This window comes from Linepithema humile, chromosome 1 (genome assembly GCF_040581485.1).
Source record: "Linepithema humile isolate Giens D197 chromosome 1, Lhum_UNIL_v1.0, whole genome shotgun sequence".
Classification (NCBI taxonomy): domain Eukaryota; kingdom Metazoa; phylum Arthropoda; class Insecta; order Hymenoptera; family Formicidae; genus Linepithema; species Linepithema humile.
Window position 1 is genome coordinate 33,193,594 of NC_090128.1, and position 19,437 is coordinate 33,213,030.

Consider the following 19,437-nt stretch of genomic DNA (forward strand, 5'->3'; position numbering starts at 1 on the left):
CAGCAAAATATATATAATTTATCATTTTTACATCAACAAGAAATCAATGAAAGAAGAAATTATTACAAAAGAAGTATTAAAACATTATTATTTTATATAATTATAATATATTAAAAAATATTTAAAGATAGATTATTTAATACGATCTCTTATATTATAATTTTTAGATCATCAGAAAAGTTATTTTAGAGAATCCGTGTGGAAAAGACATTTTTGAAGAATATAATACGAAGGGATTTTTAAGTGAGACAAGTAGAAGACGGATAATTAACATAGTGGTTACTCAAATGCTTACTTTGAAACAAAAATTAAAGCGTCCATTAACTTCATTAGATAAATGTCAGTTTGCCAAAATTATAGTAGAAATTTTCCCAAAATTACGAGATCCGGAAACTGCATTAGGCTATGTAAATACAAAGCACATTTTTTAAACAGTATTGAAATATTCTATAATTTTAGATAAAATTTTTTTACATTTATTGTTTATTGCTTTTTAGGAATCTTTTTATGATCCAAAAACTAAAACAGGCTATTTAGCAAATAGGCTTTCCAATGTAAGAAGAGGTGTAAAAAGAAAAAGAACGTGTAATGAAGATTCTGAAAACAATAGAAACGATCTAAACGTTACACAGGATGAAAATGAAAACTTAACCCAAGCTGAAATAGATGATATTATTCTTTTTCTCAAAAGTGCCACACAGGATCAAAAATTACAAATTATTTCTAAACATAAAGACATATTTCAGTACAGAAGAAAATTTTGTTTAAATACTAATTTCTTCGACACATTTCCAAGATTCATAGATACACCTGAATTGGTAAGTAATTTCTTAACAAATATGTTATATACATATGTAAAATATGAAATATATAACATAATATAATATATTTGATCGTATATTTATATTTTTAATCTAATTTATAATATATAAATAAAATAGTTAAAATTCTTTATTATAATAATTCTTTATTTAATTGACTTTTCTAGATTGAAGAAGAATACAAACTATTATTTCCCAAATATGATGACTTCTTCTTAAAAGAATTTACCAACTTTTGTGAAATTATTTTGAGAATTTTTTCTAAGCCTGACTATGAAATACATCCTTCAGTAGATAAATTGGGAGAAGGTAATGAGTATATTTACAATTAATGTTGTTTTATTTACAATTAATTTATATTAATTTTTATTAATTTATATTATATACAATTTTATTTACAATTAATATAATATATATTTACAATTAATGTAAATTTGTTTTATTTAATAATTTGTATAAAAAGCAACATTTATCAATTTGAGAAATTTTTCAGCTTGGGATAAACATACACGAGCTATTTTAGCACTATGTCGACTTCTTCCTCCAACAGCTAGAGGAAAAAATAAAGCTGCAAGAGAAAAATCCACTGCGGTTTTGGAAAAAATTATTTTATTTAAAAAGGTATATAGAAAATAATAATTATTTATATATTTTTATATACTTTATAATTTTAGTTATGTCAGAAAAGTCATTACATATTGGTATAATGCTACATTTTTTTGTTTTGTTCTAGAACGGTACGCCTTTAGAATCAAGGGAATCAGAGTCAAGAGAAAAGATTCAACCACGTTTAGTCGCCGTAGGTTCAACCAAAGCAGCTGTGGCTCAATACTTTCTAAACGTAGACAACAAGTTCATTCTACTTCATGCGCAAAATTTCGTGAAGGCTTTTGACATTTTGTTTAAAAGTCATTTCGTTTTTCATACAGAATACGATTCGAATCTGGTAAGTTTCTACAGATTTATAGAAACATATTTTTATAAAATAAACAATGGTCCCGTAACTCCACGTATAAGAGAAGTATATACACTTCTACGAAACCAAATGGATACATGAATTAATTTTATTTCTATATTTTAACTGTATTATTATTGAATTGTACACTTATAAGGTACTCTGAATAAGTTATACTGATTAAAATTGAACTTTTTGGTTTTATTAATTGAGACATTCATTTTTAAGATGCCTTATATGTGTACAAATTGTACTTATGTTGGAAATTCAATTAAGGAATTATGTCGACATTTAAGAATAATTCATTCTTTCTATGAAGGTTCACAATTAAATTTAAAATGTTGTTTTTTAAATTGTCCTTTTATATTTAAAACTTATTCGGGATTTAGAAAGCATTTAGCTAAGTGTAAACTAAATGTTGAAGAAGTTTGTACTGTAGATGATTCAAATAATTTGACAGAAATTCCACCTAATTATAGTTGTAATACTGATGAAAATTTAAATATAAATAATAATAATAAGTCGAATACAAACATTAATAAGAATTTAAATACAGATGAAGATATAAGTACAAATATTCTTGATGATATTTCGGAAGATATCAATAATAACTTTTCATTTTTTATACAAAATTTATATTCTTTTGGCATACCTGATACATCGATTGATAAAATATTGCAATGTTTATCTCAACTGATAAATTCTGTATTCGAAAAATTTTTGGATAATGTAAATGAATCAAACGTTATCTGTTGAGAAATTGTATCAACATTTTTTAATTCTTTTGATAGGTATTTAACAAAACATAAACGTAAAAAAAAGTACGAAAAATGTATGGTAAAACCAATAGAAAAAAGTTGTGGGGTTTGCATGAAACAAAAGTTTGATTCAAAATTTAAAATGTATAAAACTGTTCCTCTAACTTGCACATTTACTTATGTTCCAATTATTGAAACCTTAAAATTTTTATTTAAAAATAATTCCTTTAAAAAAATAATATTTAATTCCTTCAATAAAAAGACCTTAAATTGTAGTACATACAATAATCTTGTAGATGGTGAAATGTATAAAACCAATAACCTTTTCCATAATTCAGAAAAATTAACTATTGAAATAGAAATATTTTTTGACGACTTTGAAATTTGTAATCCCTTAGGTAGTAAAGCTTTGTCTCATAAAATTGGGGGATTTTATTTTGTAATATGCAATTTACCTCCTCATTTCAATTCTAATTTAAACAATATTCATTTATTAACTTTGTGTTATAGTAAATACATAAAAGATTTTGGTATAAATTCAGTTTTGGAAGTAATTGTAAAAGATTTAAGAATTTTGGAAACAGAAGGTTTTTACATTGAAGGAGTTGAATATCCAATAAAAGGAACTTTAGCGACATTAAGCCATGACAATTTAGGAGGAGCAACGTTATATGGCATGGTTGAATCATTTCAAGCTAACTTTTTTTGTAGAATATGTCTCATGCATAAAAATTTTACTAAAATAAATTGCAAACAAGAAGATATTCTTTTGAGAACACCTGAAAATTTTAAAAATCATATTCAACTTGCGATTAATCATTACGACGATAGTGTATATGGAATTAAATTACGCAGTGCTTTAAATAATTTAGAATTTTTTAAATTTGGAATAAATTTATCAGTTGATATAATGCATGATTTTCTGGAAGGAATTTGCCAACTTGAACTTAAATTGTTTCTAAAATTTTTAATACAAGAAAAATTAACTTCGATAGAAGAAATTAATGATAAAATAAATACTTTTGATTACGGTCTTCAAAATAGAGCTAATAAACCTAGTCCAATCTATCTTAATAAAGCAGGCCATTTAATAGGTCAAAGAGCTGCCCAAACTTATTGCTTATTAATATTTTTTCCTTTAATAATCAGTGATATTACAAAAAAACTTGATCATAGCACAAATTACAATAAATGGAAAGTAATTCTTTTGTTAATAGAAATTGTCAAAATAGCATTTGCTCCTATACTTCATAATATTTTGATGACTGATTTTGAAAATCTAATCGAAAATCATCATAAATTATTTTTAACTGAATATAATACTCATTTAAGACCAAAACATCACATGATTACACACTTGCCAACTGTTATTAAAAGAATGGGTCCTCCAAGACATTTTTGGACTATGAGGTTTGAAAGCAAACATAATTACTTGAAAGATCTTTCAAACAAATTAAAAAATTTTAAAAATGTTTGCAAAACTCTTGCTTTCCGTCATCAACAAGATATGCTATTTAAATGGAACAATTGCAATATTTTTGAACTTTTTCCTTTTCTTAAGAAATGTAATGTTACTGCAATAGGAAGTACCACATATTTTAATGTTATTTCAAAGTTCTTAAATTTAAAATCTGATGTAAAAATATGTTTTGGAAATTCTGTCAAATTATTTGGAAATGAGATTGAAATTAATAATTTTATATGTACTTCTTTTCATGAGCATTTGCCTAATTTTTCTAAGGTAGTTTCTTTATTTGTATTTGATTCAAAACCTTATGCAGTGTGTCAAAGTTACAAAACTTTTTCTGTTTGTAAAAAATATTTAGGGTACATAATTTTAAAAGAAAATGATAATAAATATTTTGTTTTTTCTTTATTACAATTAAAACATTTAAAATCATACAAGATGTACGAAATATGTACGAAATATCTAACAAATATGTTAATTACAGAATATTTTTTGTGTCCTTAGCTATCTAAGTCTGTACATATATAAGATTGTATATGTATAAGGTTGTATAAAGTTGTATGTACATGTACAAGATTATATAAGGTTGTATGTACATGTATAGTAAAGATTTATGCAATATAAAAATAAAAAAAATAAAAATAAAAGTATATTTTATTCTTATTATAGTATCCTTTTCTAAAATACTTGCATAAAGTTGAATTTATATATTTTAATATCCAAATATTAGGGGAAAGTACACAGTAAAAAATAAAATGTTAATTTTAACATTTTTTGCATGTCCCAGAAAGTCCACTTTAAATTTTAAGTTAAAATAACTCTTATTCATTGTGTTACTTATTGACAAATTAAAAATGTTAAGTAATTGACACAATGTTTTACATTTAGTTTTGTTATTGTGACTTTAAATGTGATGTGAAAATTACATATAAATTATTTAAAAACTACATAAAAGAGTAGTTACAATAATTCATAGAAAATGTTAATAGAACATTTTCGTTCGTATAATATGAATAAAAAAATTGATTCATTTTAACATAATTCTTTAGTTATCTAAAATAGTAACATAAATAATATGTTAATATTTTAACACAAAAAATATTAACATATTATTTATGTTACTATTTTAGATAACTAAAGAATTATGTTAAAATGAATCAATTTTTTTATTCATATTATACGAACGAAAATGTTCTATTAACATTTTCTATGAATTATTGTAAATACTCTTTTATGTAGTTTTTAAATAATTTATATGTAATTTTTACATCACATTTAAAGTCACAATAACAAAACTAAATGTAAAACATTGTGTCAATTACTTAACATTTTTAATTTGTCAATAAGTAACACAATGAATAAGAGTTATTTTAACTTAAAATTTAAAGTGGACTTTCTGGGACATGCAAAAAATGTTAAAATTAACATTTTATTTTTTACTGTGTATTTGCACGGGCCGGTAGCCGAGCGTTGCTCGATTCGTCGAGAGAAGCGGCCGATATATGTATATCTTGGCCGACTGGCTCGTTCGCGGCACGTCGATAATTCGACGGCAAACATAAGCGGCTTTTATTTCGGCCGGTTTGCTCGGACAGATTTAGGCGATTAGACGCTAGTCACAGTCTGACGTGTCCGTTGATTTCCGAACCAAAGTGTTTTATCGTCTAGATCGCAGCTGTATGCTCGAAACTTGAATTGAAATCACACAATGTCTATCGCGTTAAAATAATTGACCGTCTATTGTATTAAAAAGTGAATGCGAGCTAGCTTATCAGATTTACAGAGAAAAGGGATACGAATAAGAATACACTGGTCGACTTTGTTGACAAGATTTCCATTTATAGTTTTGCTTCTAAATTAAGATTTATTATCGTGTTTGTCATGCAAATTATTCGCATAGATTGTTATCTCCGCATTGTCATGATTTTTCCCGTCAGAAAGGTATGCGTAATGCTTACAAAATTTATGGACAAAACATTCAAGCACAATGCGATTCCGCAGTAAAATAACCGCGACAGTGAAGACAGTGAATCGCAGTAAGTCATACGGAAAAGTTAAACCGGTGCGGATCAAATTATTCTCGCATTGTCATAACTTTCTTCACCTGCGAAACTCGCAGTAGAGATTTATGTACGACGAGAAAGTTGCAATTCCGTCAAATAAGACACAATAAATTAGGGTATTCATAAAAAGTAAGGCAATAGCTTAATTATGTACGTAGTATTTTCTTCAATCAAAGAAGCATATCCGGTTTACATTAATGTTGAGTTTAGTATAGTAGGCTTCAAACTTTTTGCTTTTAATTAATAACAAGTTTCTTGATTAAAAAATTCAAAGTTTATTTTTGACTGATAAAAATGTCAATACAAATATCTTTTTTGATGAAAAATGACATCTGCATAAATTTTTAAAACGCAATACACTTCGGCGATGTTTTTCGTTTGGAAATCGAGAAAGATACATTTGCGGTTGCGAAAGAAAGATGGGATCTAGAAAAAGAAATAGAACAGTGTCGTGCGCCAGGAAGCGATCTCGAGAGAAGCACGAGATCAAAGGACGTCGATCGATCGCACGACGTCTCGCACGGGATGCAGAGAAATTTCTTGCCGTCGCGTTTCTCCTTGTTTCACTCGGTGACAAGACGGAGAGCAAGAGCGCGCCGTCGCGCGCGAATAGACGAAGATATATGCGCGACACGCGAGTACTCTCGCTCTTACCCGAAAACAAAAGGTTGCAAGTGCAAAAGTCGCGATCTTTTAGTTTATTTTAATTTCTCCGTAATCAAACGAAATTATTTTTGTTAGCGTCATGCTAACTTGATAGCGGATGCGCTTAGTATTTTTCAATCTTTTATCAATTCCTCATATGTATCGCTGCTTCTAATTTTCATGAAGTTTGAAAATAAATTAGAATAAATAATAAATTTTTTTAAAGTTGAATATTTCTATTTCTGAGTTATTATCGTCGAAATAATGAGAGGAAAATATATTTTAAGCAGAAATTTTTCTAGGTTGTAAAGTTCTTTAGTAGGATTGTAATTTGCTTAGACATAAACTTTCGTTTAAGTTATCTTTTTCATATTTCTCATCGTTTCAATGACATTTGTTTAGAAATATAAATTTTGTTCAAGGGAATGTTTTATCCTTTTATAAAAACAATACAACAATTTACCTAAACTGCAATGTACTCAAAGCTCAGGCAAAATCGACGGACTTGCGTGTACTTCCTTGTAAGTATGCATTACCGGCACTCGGAACGCAAGTTTTTCACTTGCTTCTCCCGTAGTCACGCGCGACCTTTCGCCTAATGAAAATCGCGAATCCGAGCGGGGGTTAATTACGCTTCTACCGCCATCAATTACAATTACGGACAGGCCGGGAATCGCCGACGTAAATCCATCCCTGCAAAACAATAATCCCATCCCCGGTGCGCGGCGCGGCCGACGGGGACTCGGTCGATCTTCAGCGGGATCAAGATCTTAAGGACGCCCGGAGGTTGCCTTAAGGTCGAGGAAACAACGTGCAGGACAGACGGCAGCAACATCAGCAGCAACAGCAGCGCACAGCAGGCTGCAGGAGCAATCTCCCGGACAATTAGCCCGCAGTTCGTGACGGGTACCTCCTCCTGGGTCCTCTCTTGATGCGCCTTTCTGCCTCTTCTTCTTCTTCTTCGTCTTCTTCTTCTTCTTCTTCTTCTTCTTCTTCTTCTTCTTCTCCGACCTCGCCCCCTCCCCCCTTCGTTCTCCTCGACTGACCAGAATTTCTCCTCTTTCTCGCTCGATTCGCCCCCTCCTCGTCACGGCCTTTCCTCCACTTCTTGCGGCCTCGCCCTACCACGTTTCCTCTCATTCGAGAGGCGAGAGAGACAAAGACGGGGAGAGAGGGAAAGAAAATAGGAACGAAAGAGGGACAAAGATCCGTGTCTCTCCTTCCCAGAGAGTCTCTCGGAGATCTTACGCTCTACCTGCCGTTTATACCCTAATGACCTGGCAGGTGCGGCGCCGGCGTGCCCTCTTCGTACGGGGCCACCCGGTACGTGACGCCGCCGAAAAGGTCTACGAGATCAACGCGCGTTAACGCGTCATTTTCAGGAAAGTTGATTCAGGAAAGTTGTTCGAAAAATGAAAATACCTTTGAAAGTAAACATTCGTCAGACCGCAGATGCGGCGAAGAAATGTATTATATTTGCAACAAGGAAAAAGAAATTAGTTTAAAGTACAGAAAATGTATGGAAAATGTACAAACGTTTTTTATTTCAGTATTATTACGTATACAATAATGATTACATTCGTTTTGTTGCAGGCAAATGATAATTAGGAAAGCTGTCACACAGCTGATCGCTATTCCGTAAGAAAATACATTTATTTTGATTTCGCATTTTCTTTCGAGTTCGCAACCGACGGCGACAGCATGCAATGATTTTCGCAATCGTAATCAATGCGCCAACTGTTCCTCTCGTGTCGACTGCGATTACATTATCGCCGCGGTTTGCATCGCGGCGACATAAAGACGCGATGTATCTTGAAGAGAATATAAAGTGCGCCTTTGGGATGGATAGAGTGTTAAGATGGAACGCTGAAAAAGAGCGCCGCGAACTCTCATGAATTAAAACCTCAACAGGACGAGTGCGATTTGTAAAGAGACATTATACACGATCTTGGCTCGCGGTGGTCAATTAACATTTAAAACCATTTAATCAATCAGTAGTGAAATATTTATTTGTAAACTGTCTTATATAATTTTCACGCCGTCATTAGTTGAAACTTTAATGCGATCGTAGAGATATTTCTACAATTTTAATTTTCTGAAGATTATCTCTCAAATATATTCGTCGCGCTTTTTGAATGATTAATCAGATGTTCTGAATATTATTACGTAATCATCTACTGTGACATTTGTAGAAAGTTTACGTCGCTATTTATTTAGACAAATCGAATGGAAATATAGGCACATAAAGCAGAAAATGAAGTCTGAAAAGAGACGAGGACCCAAAAATAAAGCTATTCTTGTTGCTCTATCGCAACGCGGACACCTTTTAGACGAGTTTCTCGCAGAATATTAATAAGACAGGACAGTCTTTTCACTGATCGACAGATCGCAGTGAGTTGGGAGAAAAGCGCGTGACTACTCTGACAAATTGGCACGGTACTCCCAACGGAGACGCCGCAGTCGGTGGGATCGACGGCCCTCGATCACTCAGAGTAATTAATTATCGGCCGGGGCACTACCTCCTAGGCGATCGTGCCGATCGTGGCGCGCTTGGCAAAGGAGAGAGAGACGTGTGGCGTGGGCGAGGTGCGAACGATCCATTCATTATACCGCCATCGGCGGCCCCGTCGTCCTCACCCGCCTGTCGTCGTCGTCTATGACTCCCTTTCGTTATTGTCGCACACGCGAATATGGGACACGGGTCTTTCATTATCGTGCGCGTAACAAATTGTTTCCACCTCGCGACCGACGCCAGCGAGAGCTTCAGTCGCGGGGCTCCGTTTGTCACCGACGCGTGTCGCTTGTTATGTTTCTATGTAAGACTACAAGTCATCCGGCTGGACGTTTGTGAATACGTCCTCAGGAACAAGTGGCGAATTAAAAGAGCGCACGGCAGTCAAATGAGGTAGAAGTGAGGAGATAAATTGTGTATTATTTTCTCGCAAGTGGATCGATAAAGTGCGCTGTGTAGAAAGAATTCGCAGACGATTGCTTCGTTAATATTGTCGGACAGTTAGTGGTCGCCACGAGGTGATTAATTGCAGACGGCTCGCGACGTTACAGCGCTGTGAAGGAGGGTTGTGCGCGCCAAGATAAGAAAGACTTAAGAAAGATGGACTAAGAAAACGTGGGAGGTGTGAACAATCCATTAATTATGCTGCACAGGCTCGATTACGTTCTACATCATTGTGTAATCTGAATACTCTAATTACTTGTGCCTTCTATTGTCTTTAAAATTTACAATATTTTCAGAATTTATTCTGATTTTTAGCAATTTTTATTTAAAATTATTTTTGTATCAAATTTTTTTTTTGGACTTTAAAGTAATTCTGTTTCGATGTATTTGGGATATTTAAAGTTGTGATATTTATGCGACGGAATGAACTTAGAGAAGCTTAATTCCATCAATATGTTTCAAACGAATTTCGCGGATGTACTACTCGAAGATGACCATCGATCATTACGACGCACAGCACCTCGAGCGACAGTTTCCAGTCATTTTCTACGGTGATCAAATCGATACTTCTAATTGATTTCATAATTCAACTTCCAACCGGCTACCTCGTCGTCGCCGGTGACAGCAGGATATGACGCCAACGAAGCGCGTACAGTCGATACTCAATCGCTTTACGTGATAATTCATGGTCGTCCGAGAACAGTTTATCAACTTCGCGAATAGATCTACGTGTCTTAGCGCTTCGCGAAAAGATATCCTACAGCTCGTTTGTGTCGACAGCGAGAGACAATGCGATAAACACGCATTCACAGCGATTAGCTCTGCATTTCTATTGTTCCGCTGAACTTCGCTCTTTTGTCGTCAGTCAGCAGAATTTCTCAAAGACTTGCACGACAAATTCGACGGAGATTTTACACGCCTCGAATTCAGCGATTTGATGAAAAGAATATCTTATATTATTTTGGTGGAAAAATTTTTAATCAATCTTTGCCGCAAAATTCAGAAACGGAAAATTATTTCAGAATTTTAATCAACATAAGACGCGATTGACAAGAGGTACATTGAAAGCAAATTAAATTAATTGTGTTTCGGATAAAGTAATTATCCTCTTTTGAAGCATCGCGAGAGCGTTGATATTTAACGACGCACTGCTTTCCTTTATCTGCCGATCTCCCGCAACTTCGTTGCAGCCGAAGGAATTCGATTAGGGCCGATTAGTCCGGATGCAGGATCGTCGTCGTGACGTTCTAGAACCGATATTGCACCGGTGCCGTACGAGAGGCTCTCGGAACGAGACGTCAGATCACGAAGACAAAGCCATCCATCCGAGCTGGTCGGGAAGACGGGCGCATTCCATCGCCTTACGAGGCGTCGCACGCACACCGACATCCGGAACCCTATGCGCGCACGGGGCCTACACATACACATATATGTACACACACACACAAACACAGTGCCGAGTTTGAACCTGGAAGCCTGCGGTTGCGTCTACGCCGTGGGGTCACGTGACCTTTCTCTGGAGGGAAAAGAGAAACGGACGGGCCGGATCGTTCGGGGTCGTGGCAGCTCAAACCTGCCCACCGGGCCCGGGCAATCGTCGGTCCCAAACGACGTGGGCCCCAAAAATGAGACTAACGATCGTCCAAAGTGCGGGTAATGCTGCTCGGCGTACAGCGATAGCGCGTGCATGCGTGCGTGCGTGCGTGTCTCGGTTGGCCGAATTTCGGGCATCGGGACGGCCGGCCGGCTGTAATTGGCCTGAGAAAGGAGGGAGCTAATCGTAGAGCGTCCCGGTAATTCGTACGTTGTCGGGTGATTTTGACTCGGGTGTGACTCGGAGCGATTCAATTATCTCCCACAGCATTTCTGCCGCCGCGTGTCGACATCGTTGAATCTATTCGTTCTTGGCCCGCGGCCCGATTGTGTCGGGTCCCGAAAGTTACCGCTGAGCGGATAGGTATATTCAACGAGTTTTGGAAATGCACGGGGAAACAGTATCTTCCACTTTTAAATAAAATTAATCGATCGCGTAGTCTCTGCTGTTCTCTGTATAAAAAAATTTTGATTGTTAAAATTAAATATCACAGGATTTTTCAAGTAAGCAAATTTCAAATACACATATATTTTATTATTTTACATATATTTTATTCTAGATATTTTTAATATTGTTGCTCCGATGAAACGGAGAGATTTAAAAATTCAAATTTTACATTTTGTTATCATCTGTCTCGTTCCTCCTCGATATATTCCGATAAGATTGCCTTTCAATATCGGTGAAATATGTCTCACCGATCGTTCGTGGGTTTCCCGAGAGACCCACAAACAAGGTACGTTAATCTTTTAATATCATTTTACAAGATGGAGTTATGAGAAAGAAGACACCAGTCAACATCCCTATCTTGATCTCCCGACTTGACACTTAAAAGAATATCGATCGACGTCGTTTCACGGCGTACATCTTCTCTTTTTACGCGTCTCGTTGATCCACTTTTCCACTCACTCTCCCGCATTCTGTCGACTTTTTTTTTCTATTCTTTGAAGAAACGTCATCTTATAAATGCGCGAAGGACAGAGGTTGAAAAGGGGGGCCCACGTTCATTCGTAGGCTCGTGGAAGATACGACCTCAGAGGGAGAAGCCTCTTCCATGACCCGAACCGGTCCGCCTTGCGATCGTTCTATGCGGATCAGCGGTTCTCAGCTTTAGAGGAGCAGAACTGACAATGAGTTAGACAGAAAAAATCGAATTTGCACACGTATGCGAAAAAATTGATTGTTTTTTCAAGAATCGATTTTGTCAACATCTATTATCTTCAATTAATGAAATCTTTCTTTTCTATCAAAGTCGGAACCAGTTAGCGCGACGTTGTTTAAACTAATAATCGATATAATAAACGAATATCGCTAAAATCTATTAAAATAATTGAAAAAATGATTACTTGTATTACGAATTCCTCAGGATAAAAATTCTGTTTATATTTTTATCGCATGTAAAATTTTACTTCTATTTGTATTGCAACTCGCACAAGCAGAAAGCGATTGTACGCCTCCTTTGAGCTGCTACGGCGATGCATCGCGCGAGGGTCAATAAGATTCACCCCAGATCCTGCCAATAAACTGCGGTTCGCTCGGAACGGAATCTCATATCGCGTACGCCGGAAGTCGTTGCGGATGAGCGCGATCGGTGGCCGCGTTCGCGAGGCAATCGATCGGCAGAGAAAGAATCGGCTTCGTAGCGATAAATTAAATTACGAGCTACGGGGATCGTTAACGTTCGGTTTGTCGGTGGAATCGAGGATCGATTGGAAACGCGAAACGCGGTAACGGCAGGGAACAGCTACCGGTCTGTGCATGTTTGCTCTTGCTATAAACAGCAGTTCACCAGTAGCCGCGAACTTACGTTTCGACACAATGCAGACTAAATGCGTCTAGAGACTTCTACATAATACATATTGGGTAACGCAGTCACTTATAGAATAGGAGTTAAAGCGGTCTAAAGCCCGCTTGGTGACTGGCACGGTAGCTACTTTCGAGAATGTTGCTCTCATTCGAGGAAATAGCAAGTTATTACGCTGCCGGATACTATCGCACGTTCATATCTGTTTACGTCATTAATCTTTATATTATACAATTAATATTAATGATCAGCTAAATATTAAACGGTATTTAATTAACAAGATACAACATTACGTTCACCAGAATAAATAATCGTTGGGAGATATACTCGTATAAATCGGGCGGTTATCTTCGATGAAATGCGAGTGTCGTAAAAATAACGAGTTTCTCTAGAAGGTTAATGCACTTTGAACGCGGGGCCGTTCCGCAATAGTTAGCAACGTTTCGTACATAAGTAATCGTTTTACGATCGCGCGGAAGTAGCGTGCTTTCGCTTCTTCTGTTTCAGATGAGAAATATTCACCGGAACGTTCCGGATGTTTCGCTTATCCGCCGACAGATAAGAATTTTCACGCATTTATCTCTCGCATAACTCATAAAGATTATCAGTCGAGCTTTCATCCATACGCGATACGCATCAATACGTTATGATTATCTTCGGTTATTCGCGCGGAAAACGTGATTCTTCATGACAGGAATTTCCATAAGTCATTCTTCATCATTCATGCTACGAATAAACAAGCTGCAGTAGTTTGAGTGTTTACTTAGAGTGGTCTAAATATATGGTCCGACCTACTTCACACCCATGCCAGATATAACACTATCTACAAAAGAGCAATGATAAATAATATTTTCGAAATAGAACTAAAAATACCAATAAAATAAAACAATAATGGATAAAATATATTGTTTCGCAATAAAAAATGTTACAATCTTTTAATATTTTCTCTACTGGAATACAATTTTTCCGGAGAGATTTTATTTGCGATAGAGTTGAAGTGTACTACAGAGTATAAGAAAGTTTGATGCGTACAGCTAAATATTTATTACGCGTAACGCCTAATCGGCGCATTAATCTGAATTGATTTGACTCCGCGGTTTACAATACAAAAATGTATATCATTAACGATTCGTAAATAACTCGATGCTCACAAAAATAATCGTGAAACATTCATGAGCTTTTACGTAAGTTGTTATATAATAGTACATCATGGAATATCAGTGCCTTGGGGGCGAAATGAAACGGACGCGCGGTCGTAGCGCGGTTGCGAATAATAAGCGAAGAAGAAAAGACACACACGTCACCGACCGGGCCACTGCCGGGCTCTCCGTCGCACATAGCACCATAACGTCGCTTTGTGCGCGCGGCTATTTTGCTACGGTTGTTGGATTACACAACGCTAACGGCCGACCGCGGTGAGTCGCCGTCACCTTCTTCGGTGACACGTCACCTCTGACTTTTGCACCGCGAGAAACGTGCCGGCCGCCTCGCGAGGAGCGGCATACGTGCCCGCCGCGTATCGCGGCGCGCGTTCTCGAAATGACCTAATCTCCGGCACGGTTGCATATTCGCCAGCGCAGCGGATACGTATCTCTCCCACTGGAAATTTTTCATCCCACGAATACACCGAGACGCAGCTCCGAGTTACGGCTCTTCTTTCAACTCGCGCGGAAACATCGGATCAAAAGTGGAGACGCGGAGCTGGTAAGCGCCTATCCATGGTCGGTTGCGTGTTTCTGTAGATAACATATGTCAGCAGCTACGGTAATCATGGTAGTCGAGTAACAAACTATTTTCACTTATCAGTTATCACGGAACTTCTTTGTACAAGTGTGACAATTGTTATTTGATTTTCTCGCGAGCTCCGCTATCAAGATCGAGAGGTCTAATAGTAATCTCACTGGTATTTGGTTCAAAAGATCGCTACAATTAGCGTGAGCTGCATTTTTTTTTTATACCTTTTTAGTGTTGAAAATTGATTCGATCTGGAATTAATTTAACTCATTGCCTAAAACTGGCTATTTTGATAGAAGATTAGATACTTTATATCGGATCGGATTAGATACTTTATATCGATCTAGAATTAATTTAACTCATTGCCTAAAACTAGCTATTTTGATAGAAGATTAGATACTTTATATCGGAATAATAGCAATTTTGGCACGTACGCAAAGATCTGATAACAAACAGTAAGTATACGTATTGTGATGTAAACGGACTGCGAGCTTTCATGCGGAATTATTCTACGCGCGATTTCCTTATAAACGGATCACGCTAGTTGACCTCTGGCCATAATTATGAGGAGGTCGAAGCTTTAATGGCTTGGCCTACGCAATTGTTCTCGAGGATGCAGCGTGCGTAAATAAGCAACGACTCGACCCTGGCAGACAGCCTCTTGTTCGGTGACCATGCGGTCGGTCCAGCATGGTTCATAGACCAACGACCGTGACGTTCACTTAAAGCTTACTCGCACGTATTCCTCGATAGAATGCCGTGTTCTTTTTGTAAAATGCAAATTCTCCGCACGACGGACCGTGATGTGTGAACAGGATCGCGAAGAACCTTGCGCAGTGCATTTTGGTGAGAATATTCTTAGAGAATAATAGATATGTATGTTGCACTTAATAAAATAATTTTATACACAAGATATATAAATAACGATACATTATTTTATTTTGCATGATTATTCGCATACTTTAATAATTTTATTCTCAAGGTTAGGTTTTTTACATAAGTGAAATCGACATGGAGATTTTGCAATTAACATAATAGAAAATCAGAAATCAATATTTTTATAACTGACACATCATTATGAGTATATTATTATTGTTAAAAAGTTCTTTTCACATTAATTCTTTAATTTCTGTTTTTTATTTACATATTACAAAATATTATTTCAATTTATATTTAAAAAATTTTTTTGCATTAAATTTTTGTATTACCTACATTATCTGTGACAATTCATATGATATACTTGCTATTACGATTTTTCTAGAAATTTGTTACACAATATCAGATGTACTTTATATCACATATAGACTGTTAGCAACTGTGTTTAAGCGCCGTAATCATTGCGTGTTGGGTGAATAATTCACAGCTGACTACGCCGATCTCTATCTCATTCATGAACACGTGTCAGAATTCTGTTTTTTATCGCCTCAGGCACGGGCGTCTCCCGCGTTCCTTCACTAATTCCCAGACTTTCGTTTCAGCGGAAGATCGTTGCGGATTCGTTCATTCTCTAATATGCTCAACAAAAGCACTTATTTTTATTCGAATAATTATATTGATTCTTAGAGCTCTTTTTTGTTTAATTTTTTATTTTACTTCAACTTTATTATTAATTCATTATTTAGTTTTTTATTTCATAATAAATAAGTTTTTAATGTGCGGCATCAATGCTAGGTATTTTGAGACGTTGCGTTAAATAAAGAAAGGAATAGATGTAAGCGAGAGAGTGACATCGGCCGAGTGCATTGTGCACGACTCAGGGGACGAAGTAGGTGTGTGTGTGTGTGTGTGTGTGTGGCGGGGTGTCTCGTGCGAGAATTGTCGTAAATGTCTTCATCCGTAAGATATGAGATGCCGTGGGCGTCCGCGTGCGCGCGGACCTTCGCGTGGACGACCGCTTTCGGACGTGTTATACTCCGTAGAAAGAGCCGGGAAGGTGGAAGATGGTGGGTAAAAGGCAAAAGGGCATCTCGCACCAAAGATACGCAAAGGTAAAATTCATAAAATACTTAAATTGTGTCGCAGAGTTTCCGACTATTTTTATTTTTGTTGGTAAATTATGCGCAAAGCACGCCATTTTTCGCACATCGCGATATATCAATTTCCGCAAAAGGAGCAAAACCGAGAACGAAGTACAAATCGATATGTTTCGATCTGGTGAGTCTAAAATTAAATTCGCTAGTTGTATATAGAAACGAAACGTCTCTAAATGACAGCTGTGCGTTGTGGTGAATATATACGGCTTATAAAACGTCAGTTTAGAATAGTATGACCGTAAATAGCTGCTTATTGATTTTCATAGAAACACTGCCGTTAAAGTATGGATAATATTTGAGTTCCTTGATCCGAATCATCAAAATATTTTGTGCTACACGATGTGACATCACTCTATTGAAATAGATTCTACGGAGTTTGGTATTTTGACATTGTATTACTCAACGCTGTTTTGTCGTGATCCAACTATTTGCAATTCGTGTAAATTTCATCGCTCAGACAATTGACTTTTCACGTACGAGACGAGGCGCGTATGGCTCTTTCTTTCTCTCTCTCTCTCTCTATCTCTATCTCGTCTCCCGCCTCCTAGTTGTATTCCTGAAGCGGTGAAATTCCAACGAGGTTCAGAGCTTAGAGTCCTCGTTGCGTGTTGGCGTTGCACGTGGGTTGGGCACCACGTTGAGCCCTCAACACAATGATATATCCCGGGCCGCGTATACGGGAATAGGTCGAGACCCCGGTGTGTCAGAGGTGAAGCCGCACCCTGCATTGTGTCTTGCCCACGTGACCGTCGTGCAAGTCGTCATTCGTGTCAGCGTGAATCCGCTCTGACCGGAAAAATTTCGACGCCCAAACTTTGATGTCCAAATTGAAGTAGAAAACGTATATTGTGCGCAATTATAATATCGCCGTATGATAGTCTGCATTAATGTAGTAGTGTAGAAAAATTGATATACGTGGAATTTGTATTTTCATTGACTAGTGCAATTTTGATTAAGTTGTGCTGCAGTAATATATATTGTTAGAAAGGAGTAAAGCGAAGGGTTCAAGAGGTGACATAATCTATCAATCAGTGACGAGTATCGTTCAAAACATAAATAAATATATCACTTTCTTCAATAGACGTATTAACTTAATTATCATAGATTATTGATTAATTCGATTACCATGTCAGAAGTGAGCTACACCCTGCATTGTATCGCCTACGCGATCTCTCATACTTGACCGGTCTGAATGGATATATCGTTTCAAGTATCGCTGCGCGAAAAGGTTGCGACTTATGTTACTGCTTTCCGTACTATCGATTATTGCGTGACTGCAACGACCTATCATAAGTTATGAAATTTCAATCGCATAAGTTTTCAAATTGTTGTAGTCGGCTCGTTTCTCTACACGAGAAATCATTCAAAGTTATGACATGAGGCTATGGACCTCTCTGCGCTTCACCACTGACCTTATTGTGGAAGGTTGATCTTATTGGACAAAGAGATATATCTGCAATTGTTGTCCTCATAAATATCATAACAGGCTCCTGAATTCATAAAGCTGTGAATACGGTGCTGAAATCGAGTAGCTAGAATTATGGATATATCTTTCGGCTCTTTTTATTTCTCTTCTTTTATTGACACGTGGTTTTCTAATCAGTTGCGCGTAGAACTGTTTGAGATCAATCGATCCAATTATCGGATTTATATATATATGCTATTTTTAAATAATAAAATTAGCCATTAAAGATTATAAAAAATTTTTTACTCTTTTACACTTTTTCCACAAGCTTTGTCGTTAATAATTTGCTCTGAAATGAAATAAACGATTGTGAAAACAATATAACATGGAAACACTTATGATTTCGTGCAAAGGTCACGGGAATATATTTCTTTGATGTCTTGTGAGCGAAATCACGAACGTTGCACTAACCAATCTTTATTATTTTTGTTTCAGGTAAGCACAATGTTTTGCGCGGATACTTGAGAAACATCTGGAACAGAGAGAATCGTACGAGCGCTTGCTCTTCTCGTGAAAATCGTGTCCAAGGTACATATATTCACTATGATCCGATCGCATCGACAAAGTTCGGTGGTATACGTCGATGGCCGTATTTTTGTCTCGAATTGCCACGTTGTCGGCCGCGTACCCCGAGGAATTCTCACACTTTGGTGAGCCTCGATCGCGAGGAAATCTAAAATGAAACGCTGAAAGTGCAGCGCCTAAAGACACGTAGATTGAAAGATTTACGAGAGCGTTGACCTTTCGCGATTTTTCTTCCTTCAACGACGACGCGCGAAGACGCACGTTTGCGTATAAAATATAACGGCATGAGATCTTGCTTTATCCTTACGTAATTAATTCGATGATTTATGCGAATTAATATTTCAGTCTTACCGAGTTTGAGAAATACTATAAAAGGACAGAGATATATAAATGCAGACGCGCAGTGAATTATATAAACAAATAGAGCGCAGTGAAAACGCGAAATCGAGAGGCGTATTAAATATTACCATCGGTAGCGCACGATAATCACCTAATTACGAAGGATTCATGGCTAAAGGGTCGAGTGCGATGATAAATTGCGCGAGAGGCGGCCGCTTTCACAATCGCATCCCTATTATACAGTTGTTCCATAACATTTGACATGTCCGATCGCAACGCT

General features: G+C 36.4%; 2 protein-coding genes across 4 annotated transcripts in view; both read left to right on the plus strand.

Annotated features, from left to right (window-relative positions):
* LOC105670711 (uncharacterized) overlaps positions 1-19,437 on the plus strand; it is a 181,318-nt gene that overhangs the window by 86,240 nt on the left and 75,641 nt on the right. Inside the window, exon 3 of one of the 3 annotated variants that reach the window (XM_067347570.1) lies at positions 18,729-18,821. The exons of the other annotated variants lie outside the window; for them this stretch is intronic. Within the exon in view, the coding sequence (XP_067203671.1) occupies positions 18,729-18,821 (93 nt within the window). The remainder of the gene's footprint in view (positions 1-18,728; positions 18,822-19,437) is intronic. 3 annotated transcript variants of the gene reach the window in all.
* LOC136997147 (uncharacterized) lies at positions 219-4,649 on the plus strand. Its single transcript, XM_067347574.1, has 5 exons — positions 219-407; positions 498-818; positions 989-1,130; positions 1,315-1,442; positions 1,555-4,649. The coding sequence occupies exons 1-5, from the start codon at positions 288-290 to the stop codon at positions 1,876-1,878; spliced, it is 1,035 nt and encodes a 344-aa protein (XP_067203675.1). The 5' UTR covers positions 219-287; the 3' UTR covers positions 1,879-4,649.

Excerpts from the sequence above, each read along its gene's own strand:
- LOC136997147 (XM_067347574.1), top strand. The coding sequence starts at position 288 with ATGCTTACTTTGAAACAAAAATTAAAGCGTCCATTAACTTCATTAGAT. Across the intron at positions 819-988 it reads TCATAGATACACCTGAATTG|ATTGAAGAAGAATACAAACT; the intron begins GTAAGTAATTTC and ends TGACTTTTCTAG. Across the intron at positions 1,443-1,554 it reads AAATTATTTTATTTAAAAAG|AACGGTACGCCTTTAGAATC; the intron begins GTATATAGAAAA and ends GTTTTGTTCTAG.